Here is a 9,951-nt window from a genome sequence, read left to right on the forward strand (position 1 = left end):
TCTTTTGATTTAGATTGCATAACCCGACCGAGTGTCCGTACAACGGGAGCAGACGAGAAGACTGCCAGTGTAGGAAAGATTACACAGCAGCTGGGTTTTCCACCTTCAGCAAAGTAAGGCTGGACCTGAACACTATGCAAATAATAAGTGAGTAAAAACAGGGCCTTGCCATTAAAAAAAAAAAATGTTTATTTTACACAAATATAGCTGTAACTACAAGCAAGCAGTAGTACTATAGTGAGCAATATTCTTGAGAATTCCTGTTAAAAGCTGCTTTTAGACTTGGTCACCTGTTTGCTGCTTTACACTGGGAGACTGAATACATCAGAGATGCTCATGATATTTCTCTGTAAAACAGGAAAATACTAAGGCAATTCCTGTTGTATCTGCTCTGCAGAATGAGTATTTGCATGCTCCCAGCAGCTCAGTGCATTTTGTGAAGGATTTTATTTTATTTCATTTGCTCCCCTCTTTTCAGAATGGACTCAGACACAAAGCCTAACCAGGGAGGAGCTGCCCCACTCCCCCTCCACCCCAGTGCAGGGGTCTCCACTGAGGGGGGATGCTATTCCCAGTGGCCAGGGCAGAAAAGTCTCTCAGCAGAGCCAGACCACAGGGAAATAACTTGTGTTGAGGGCTGGGGACATGGATTTGCAATGGAGAAAGAGAATATATCTGTGCAACAAGAGTAACACACTGTCTCTTTTGTCATTCCTGTGAGCTGGGAGCCCATCCCACTACCAGAGACCCTGTAGCATTCCATGGGGTTATGGTTTCAGTCCCCCTGACTCCACTGCTATCAGTTTTCAGCAAGTGTTTTAAAAATACAACATATTGTTGGGAGTTCATTCAGTAAATAGCTAAGTGGTTTTTAGCAAATCAAAATCCTTCCCTGTAAAACGACTCCTTATCTGATAAGTGGGTTTTATCACTTAATTTTCAAGACCTCCCAGTCTATCAATCTGTAAAAAGCAACTAATAATCTGTAAAAGCTTCTAGGTAAAGATCTCAAAGGAACCACCCTCTGGGAATTTGATACCAGCTCCCTTTGAATTTCAAAAGGAGCTGGGCACCTACCTCTGTCAGGCAGGAGCTATCTCACATCCCCATCTAAATGAGTCTCAGTTACTTCAGATCCCTCCAGAGCAAAATACTCCAATTCCCTTTGAAAACCCGACCCCTGGGCTGGGGCAGCCAGGAGAGCAGAGATGTTGTTTGCTTTTGTTTAAAAGAGAGATTTAGAAGGTGCTGTAGCCTTTTTGAAAGTGAGGAATTTTTGATAGCGAAATAAACCCCAAGTTAAGGGTTTGAGTTTTGTTGTTATTTATACCTTGTTCCTAAATCACCGACAGATTTAAACTGAGCTGTAAATACTGAGTGTAAGTGTCCTGTTAAATTCAGTGCTCATGTGCTGGGAATCACATGTGGGATGAATCAGGATATTTAATATTAAAAAATACAGTAATATTGATATCATAAAAATATAGAAGTCTTGACTTCCTACGTTAATGTGGGAAGCCAGCTTTGGTGAATTTAAACATTAGCAAAGAGCATGTTTACATTTATTTTGTCTCTCTCCCTGCATCTTTATTTCCATGTTACTCACCAACTCTTCTCCACAGCAACTGATTTACAGTTTGCACAGACACATGATGGACGACCTGTTCCTTATGCCACTGCTGGGGACTGCTACAGTGCTGCCAAATGCCCGCAGGTATTTGACAAGAGCATTTAACAGGAATTGGTGCCATTTGTTATGTTCAGGCCCTCTATTAATTACTGCTGATCGCAGCAGCCCAACTTCAGTGAGTGGCACATTCTTATCTCAGCGATCTGAAACTTTTCCCTTTGTGAAGAGGGAGAAAGTGATGGAGAAAGTTCCCTTTGTGAATGGGAAGAAAGTAGTTTCCATTTTCCATGTTATCAGGCCAGTGGCTGCCTAAGAGACATTCCCTAAGGAGAAAAGGAAGAAGAAAGAGGCTGTGGAGGGAGAACTGGGTTTTGCCTGCACAGTTGAAGACAGGAGGATCAGTCCATGACAGGACTTGGTGGAAATGCTGAGCAGAGAGAGCAGCAGGGAGTAGATGCTTTTCAAAAGTCTGTAGGGGACAAATAACACTGTGTTAGGGATGGCCGGCTGCATGTCCCCAGCACAGCTACTTTTTCTGGGGCTGGGAATGGTAAGTGATCTGTTTGGACTGTCCAAGGTGCTGGGTGGGCATTACTGGCAAAGGGCATTAACAGGGTGTCACAGCAGCAGACAGCAGAGGGCAAACCTCTCCATCTCCTTCCCGCCCTGCTTTCAGAGCTGACACTTTCCTGCACAGCTCAGCAGCTTAGGGATTGACTCCTTACCTCAGGAATGCTCATAAATGTTAATATCCATCCACCTGACCCAGACAGTTTGCTCCTCACAGAAAATCAGCATTCCCAAGCAGCCAGTGCAAGGAGCAAAGCTAGCAGCCATCTGGTACTGCCTGGCCTTGCTGGGCTGTGGATCAGCCTGGGGATGTGTCCAAAGGATCCTTCCATGGGTCCAGAAATTGGCAGGACGGGAGTCTGCCATGGGGGTGAAGGGAGGGCTGGGGGGCTGAACGTTGGATGCTGGCATAGTCCTTAATTTTCCATCCTTCTTTTTCATTTTGAGAAAGAGTGGAATTAAATGTTTTAAAGAAACAGAAGAGTTTTTATTTCACTAGTCTGGGAAAAAAAAAAAAAAAAGTGGAAAATAAGGAAAACAAGGACAAGTGTGCCCTCTCCAGTTGAGGAGGGAGCAGTGAGAGCAGCTGCAGCACATCCCTGAAATTCCTTCCCATCAGCTGCGGGAGCAGTCAGGCTCTGCAGTTTGCCATGGGAAAGCCAACAATGCCCTCAGCCGGCAGAGAAGCAGCACTGCAAAAACAGAGTAAAGCAGTGAAAACCTGGGGGGAAAAGGCAGTTCTAAAGCAATCTGAAGTCCCTCCTCTGCACCCACCAAGGAGAAGAAACTCCTAATGTGAGCCATGCTGTGATTTGTGCAATGATCATAGTCGGAGCAATGGAAAACAAGGAAATCTCTGCTGTCAAGATGCTGTTAGAAAAGTGACAGCGTGGCATGCTGGGAGTCTGGAGCATGGCATTTTGGCATAACCAGGCTCTTGTTGTTTTCTAGGGTCGCTTCAGCATAGACCTGTACGGGACAGGCCTGTCCCTGATGGGAACAGCCAAGTGGCTCTCACAAGGGAATTACGCGGTGTCGGAAATTCAGAAATCCCCGGTAAGTTCTAACTTTAATTATGGCTATGCCTGCTCATCAGAAGTTTTTAATCACCACATTGTCATTCATGGCAACATCTTCCAATGGAGACTAACAAAAAATGAACATCTGACATTAAAGTGTTCTATGTACTTGTAGTGGGGCGAGGCCCTTGCGAGTTTAGCTTGATCTGAGTGATTGCAATTAATTAGTGGGCCTGATTAACTGTGAAGCTGAAAGTACTGAGTGCTGTGGGGCAGACACATCCTTAATCAGTTGCCTGAGATGTCCAGCATGGAGTATGCATCACAAGGCAGGGCAGCAGGGCAGGGTCAGAGCACAGTTGGACCTTCAGGTAGGGTCTGGTGCCAGGCAAGTGCCCTGAGAATTGTTCCAACACATGGCTGATAAAGCATGGAGGATGTGGACCTTCCTGCTGGTCTGGTCTGGGTTTATCTCCTTGGGAAAGTCACCAAATGTTGCAGAGGCACTATCCCCTGTCACTGCCTGGGGCTCTACTGGCTGCAGCCTCAGGGTAAGCCAGGCAGCCCTTCACAATCACTCACAGCCAAATTTGTACTTGTACTGCTTAATTTGCCTGCCTGCTAACACCTCCTGCAGTCACTGTGTGCCTCCACTCTGTTGCTTCTCTGTCACATTCTGAAATGATAGAAACCCAGAATGGCTTTTTTGGCTGTTACTTCATGTGAGTCATCCCAACTGCCCCTGTTAAAACTCTCCAATGGAGGTCACCATCCTTTAACAAACAGCAATTGGCAAAATATCATCTCCTGTACTGCTTTCAGTCTCCCCCTGGCTCTGGGGAGCATGAGTCTCCTCTGTGCTGGTGCTCTTAGAGGAGAATTAATGTTACAGATCTGACCACAGTACAGGTGGAAGAGGACCAGCCCTGTATGTCAGCTCCAGCAGGTGCTTTTCTATCCTCCCCTTCTAAAAGGAGAGAAGTCAACTTTTGGGTTGCAGAAAACATCATGGCTGGCAAAATTACAACAACTTTAAGGAACAAGGGTGCTCAAAAATCCTCCATCACCTGGTGGCATCTGTCAAGTGCTGTTCCAAGGGTGTAATTGCCTGCAGGAGCAGAAGAAAGAACAGTGTAGTGAGAAGAGATGATAGCAGCCTGCTGCAGTCACAGATCAATAATGTCAAGGGCAGGGTGGAGCTCGTTTAAAAAGAAGTGCTTTGTGCAAGCCTATTGTGTGCTTAAGTCCAATTTTCTGGTAATTGAGGGTTGAATTCCCCTCAAGGACTGTCTGTCCATTCTAATGACCAAGAGGAGAAAGAATCTGCAGAGGTGAGATAAGGAAGGCCAGGTGGAGGTATTAATCTCCTGACTCAAGCCCAGAGGTGCACCCTGCTTGCCTGGCTCACCTGGAGACCACTTCAACCTCAGGACCACTCCATACTTACCCCTGCTGGCTGTGGGAAGGGGAGCAGGGTTGGCACCTCAGCAAGTGACATCACCTCACCCTGTCACTTTCCCTCTTCTCTTGTCTCTGGAGCCACTCCAGGACTTTCCCTTCCAAGTGGATGTTTCCTGGTATTGCCTGCTAATACCCTTTCCATGCCCTTCCCATGCTCAGGCAGAGCTGAGCACTTGTTGCTGACCCAGAGTGGCTTTGTTCTTGCATGAGCCAAGTTTTCTACTCATTCCTGTTATTCACTGTGGGCAAACTGGAGAAAGCAGATATCCTTGAGATACCCTCCAAATGGCCTTCTCCTTGGGCAGCTTTCAGTTTAATAAATCAAAATTACCCTTTCCTATTTGTGTCCACCATCTGACCTGCTAGCACCGAAGAGAATTATATTTGTGTATATTTGAATACAGCAGTGATTTCACAGATTGATTTTGGCATCATTTGTGTTCTTATACACCCTAAAAACGGTGGCTGGAGTAACCCAGACCTGGCCCCTCTACAGCATGGAATTCCTGAGCTCTTACTGAGCTGTTATTTCTGATTTTGCCTGCAGGATGGTACCAAAGTAGTAGGAAGATGTGGTGGTTACTGTGGGAAGTGCACTCCATCATCTGGAACAGGCCTCGACATTCAAGTGTTATAGCAGTGGTGAGTTCTCAGCTGCTTCTGCATGAAGGAGAATCTCCCCCAAAATGCCCTGAAGGAGCAGATCAGGCCATGCTTGCAAAGAGACATGGAGTGCATTGGTGACAGCCACACAGCATCCCAGTGGGATCCCCTGCTCTCCAGTAACCCTTGTGGATACAGCACTGTCACCTGGAAGCACCTCCCCACCTTACTGGCACCCACCTTTGCTCTGCTCTTGTGCCAGTTTCTCTGGTGACGTGTTCCAGAGGCCAGGATGACTCTAAATGTGCACCTCTTCTGTGTTTTCCAGGTTCTCTGGGAGCAGCCAATGGAGATGAGAGATGGATGAAGGATAGTGATGCAATACCTCTGCCTTCCACTTTTATATCTGTGTATATGTGTATATAGATTGCATATTCCTAATGTACAGTATAATATTTATGTTTGGGATTATTTATTTTGATTTAATATTTTTGTACGTAAAATCATTATATTAAGGCTGCTTTTACTATTTTTATTTTTTATTGTTAAATCCTGCAGTCAAACCACTGCATTTTGCATACTCTACATTATATGTAGCATTATGACAAGTGATACTTAATTGTCACTGTATTCAGTTGTTTACTTTCAGTCAGTAATTTTCCTTCAGTTATGGGCTGCTTTGGCCCTCCACGGTGCTACACAATCTGCATAGGGGTATTTTTGGCATTTCAATCTGTCTTTATGCAAGGAAATTAGACAAGATGTGCTTAAATTTTTATTTTTAGGGATTAGGCTGACAGCACTCAAGGAAAACATGACAATGAATACTGTGCTAGTTGCATTAGCAATCTTTATCTTTTAGGTATGTTTTGAATTTCACATGACCTCTGTGGCCAGTGCTGAAAGCACTGGTTTGGTGCTAACATGATATTTATTAATGCTCTGTAGTTTTAGTTAATCCAGTGCCTTTATCATTGAAGAAGGGGATAAAGCAGAAAAATTGTCAGGCAATTCAAATCAATCAAGATCTACCCCAGGTTTAGGAAAATTGCTGCAGATGGATCTTCAGCTCAAGCCCCCTTTTTTTTAGGGTTCTGAAGTGAACTCACTTTTTAAAAAAAATGTATCTTTGTCTCCTAATTGCATGTGCCACTGTGCTTCCTGACTCCATCTGGAAGCGGGGTATTAACTCATCCCAGACAGGCTGATCAGGCCATATGTTTCCCTGGGCTGTGTTCTCAGAAGAGATGTAGTTTCTTACAGACTTTGTTACAAAATCCTAGCGTGAAGACAAAAGCATCCCTGTGGTGTTCCCTCCCCATGGGGCTGGTGAGGACTGTGGGGACAGCACACCCAGGGATGGGGACAGCACACCCAGGGATGGGGACAGCACGCCCAGCCAAGCCACCCCTTCTCTTGGCCAGGGTACTCCCCTGCAGGCACTTGCAGCATTTCCCCAGCTTCCTACTCACTCCCAGACCATCTGCAAAGGGAGGCTTCGCTGCCTCCTTTCAGCAAGATCACTCTGTACCTACAGATGATTCTGCCCCCCCTTCAAAAGCAAGCTGCTTTACGCCTACTCCCGTGTTGCTTCGGATCTTCCTGGTAAGGCATCTGTGCTCCTTGCCTCTCCTCATTCCCATGTGCAGCCAGACATTTGCTGTTGGCTTTTTTTTTTAATCAAACTGAGGAGCCATGTCCCTTAGGTGTGGTGGCTCCTGCCTGTACATAGCCCTCTGCCTGTGGCACGCCACGCTTTCACAGAGCTTCGCAGCACACTGAACGGGGTGATGTGACCAGGATACTGTTGTAGTCTATGACTATGTCCCTTATCTCTCTCTCCACAACTTTACTTAGTGATAGGAAGGTGCTGCCCTTTCACCTTTTATGTCAAGGCAGCCAGGAGCACAAAGTACAAGGAAAGGAAGCTTTTCAGCACAAAATTACCAGCAGTTTGGAAAACCAAAGAGGCTTATCTGCTACTCCAGATAACTCTTTCCATTTTGGATGCAAGCAGTTACCCAACGCAACCTCGGGATCTTGTGTGAGTCTTTTACAGAGCTCCCAAGGGATGTGTAATCAGTGTGTTACAAAAAGCTGGATCAATGGTGATAAATGATCCAATCCCTGGATTCATAACCTGTGTGTGCCAGGCTGTGTTCAGCCTTTGGAGTGAAACCTGTCAGCCTGACAATGAGGGATTGACACATTGCTGTCAGCTGGGAGACACCTCACAGGCGAGCAGGGCTGTGCTACAGCCTATCAGCTGGAGAACTGGTAAAGGAAAGAGGAAAAAGGGAAAGAGAATGAGGAAAAAAGGAAAGGGGAAAGGATTAATAATGGAATAGTGATTTTCTAATGATAATTGCTTATGTATAAATTCTGTAGGGGAAAAGGGAAAATTGCACTATGAACTTCAGAAAGAAATTGTGGTGCTTTACCACTGTAAGTGAAGTGAAATGAAGCGAATGGCTATTTATAAAAAGAAATAGTATTTTGACCTGTACAAATTCATTTCTACCATATAGTTTCAAGGCAGCTATTAACAGAGCTAGCAGAACCTAAAAAATACGAAATAAACTATAAGGGAAAAAATGACAGAGCACCGATCCTGACATTCCTTAATGGTCATCATTAAATAGAGCAGATTTTGAGGATCAGAGACAATAGACATTTCTTGTTCAGGAAAGAACTCTGGGTTTTGTATATCAATGCCATTATTTTTCTACAAACTGGGGTATTTTTTTGCAAGCACTTTCCTGTACAATGTTTCCTTTCTTTCTGATTATATTCAAAAGGAAATGAGAATACCTGTATGACATGTCTGTATGGTCTTGCTGCATTTGCCATCGTATTTCAATACCTGTGTCCTACAAACAGAGGCAAAATACTTTGTACACAAGGGAATAATACATTTAATGATAAACATTCTTTTCTGTGCTGGTGTTTATTTCCAAGGTTTTGGTTTGATTGTCCCATGGAAAAGGAATAAGGGATGGGAAGAATGCTGTTTGTATGGAGCCCTGCCTCAAACCTATGTTGGAGTCTGTGGACCAGGGACCACCTTGGAGAATGGCCATGACCACCCACTCATGTCCTGCTGGTTGGAGAGGCTGATGCTCCCAAATTTCTGTCCAGAGAGGACTGCTCCAAGGTGCACAATACACACAAGCACATCTCAGAGATGTCCCGGGCATTGTTCAGACCTGTCTGGTGACTGGCCTTCAATGACCAGGGACATCCTTTGACATGGCATATAAGGGAGACAAGCAGTTCATTTTGCAAATGTTTTTGAGGCATGAGATGGGATAATGGGCCTGGTCCACACCACTTCTAGTGTTATGGAAAGAAATGTGCAAAAAAAAATCAACTTTTCTAAATTGGAAAATATAGTATCAAATATGCAAGACAATTCAGGCAGGAGAAATTTGGTTGAAAAGGAAGCAAACGTAGGGACTGTCTTCCAGGATGACAATCAAGTGTTGAAGTGCAACCAGTGTTACATCACCACTGCCCCAGATACTGCAGGTAAGAGTGAAATGGCAATTTCTGTCTTACCTTATATGTTCCTCATGCTTTGTCTCAGAAAATGCTGCAGATCTCTTAGTGCTGGCAGGTCCAGCCTTTTCCAGCTTCTATTTTTTCAAAGGAGAGAGGATTCCTCCCTTGTGCTGTCAGAAACACTGACAGATGCAGAAAACAGAACATGCAGTGTTTCAAAAGCTCAATTCTTATTTTAAATGACCAATCTCATAAAAATGTCTTTTCTATAATTTATCCTTAATAAATTATTACAAACACTTTAAATGTGAGCTGCTGTGAAATTAATAGACAAACCCTGAATCATATTTAACCTTCCAGCCCTGTATAATGAAAGGTCATTTACACTTTCAGTGCTTAGGTTCTGTGTGCTTAGTGCTGAGGTTCTATGACAATTGCAGCACTCTTCTTCAGTCTCTTTGTGCAGCTTCAGAGACAGGGGTCATTGCTTGATCACTTTGGCCTTCTGCCCCAATGAGGGGCATTTTTCTTCTACAGAAAAATAAAAGACATTTTGTTGAAGGCTGTTGGAAAGGCATGTCTCAAGGAACTAGTTCTAAATCAGGACATTTGATTCCTTTCCTCACTTTCCTCATAGTCACACTTTGAAAATTGAAGAGTGCAGAGAAGCCTGTTCTACTGAGTCTTTCCAACACAACTCCTCAAACAGATGATTGAGGGCTGACTCAGAAGAAAGCATTCTGTCAGAGGAAGAGCACTGAGGTGAGACACCTCCCATTACCAGGCAAAGGCACAGCAATTCAACCCAACCCAGGCATCATTAACAGCTGAAGTGGCTCAGCCCAGGCCTTAAGTTCTCCCATCACTTGAACTCTTCAAATGGAGAACTCTTTCAACCAGGTCGTTGTAAGAGAGTGCTTCAGTTCATCCAGCAGTCACAGCCCTTTGTAATGTTGGTGACTCTTGTGGGAGGGGATGAGTCCCTCTGCAGAGCAGATTCCTGGAGGCAGCTCCGGCTCTCATTGAGCAGGAGGAGGAAGCTGATGACCGAAAGTGGTGCCTGTCAGTCTCACTCCAGCATTTTCCAAGTATTTTTGCCTGTGAAGTGATCCAGGCAATTGGAATTGTAGCTTTCCAGAAGCAGATTTAGCTGACAAGTTTCTGACC

General features: G+C 44.7%; 1 protein-coding gene across 4 annotated transcripts in view; it reads left to right on the forward strand.

Annotated features, from left to right (window-relative positions):
• Nucleotides 1–9,728, forward strand: part of ADAMTS9 (ADAM metallopeptidase with thrombospondin type 1 motif 9) — an 81,864-nt gene extending 72,136 nt beyond the window's left edge. For 2 of the 4 annotated variants that reach the window (XM_038148877.1, XM_038148878.1), the window contains exons 36-40: nucleotides 14–147; nucleotides 1,623–1,714; nucleotides 3,152–3,256; nucleotides 5,228–5,322; nucleotides 5,612–9,724. In XM_038148877.1, the coding sequence (XP_038004805.1) occupies nucleotides 14–147; nucleotides 1,623–1,714; nucleotides 3,152–3,256; nucleotides 5,228–5,317 (421 nt within the window). In that variant the 3' untranslated portion in view covers nucleotides 5,318–5,322; nucleotides 5,612–9,724. Of the gene's footprint in view, nucleotides 1–13; nucleotides 148–1,622; nucleotides 1,715–3,151; nucleotides 3,257–5,227; nucleotides 5,323–5,611 lie in introns of those variants that run through there. The other 2 variants (XM_038148879.1, XR_005258364.1) reach the window with 2 other exon arrangements.
• Nucleotides 9,729–9,951: the final 223 nt, after the last annotated feature.

The sequence above is a fragment of the Motacilla alba genome, chromosome 12 (assembly GCF_015832195.1).
Source record: "Motacilla alba alba isolate MOTALB_02 chromosome 12, Motacilla_alba_V1.0_pri, whole genome shotgun sequence".
NCBI classification, from domain to species: domain Eukaryota; kingdom Metazoa; phylum Chordata; class Aves; order Passeriformes; family Motacillidae; genus Motacilla; species Motacilla alba.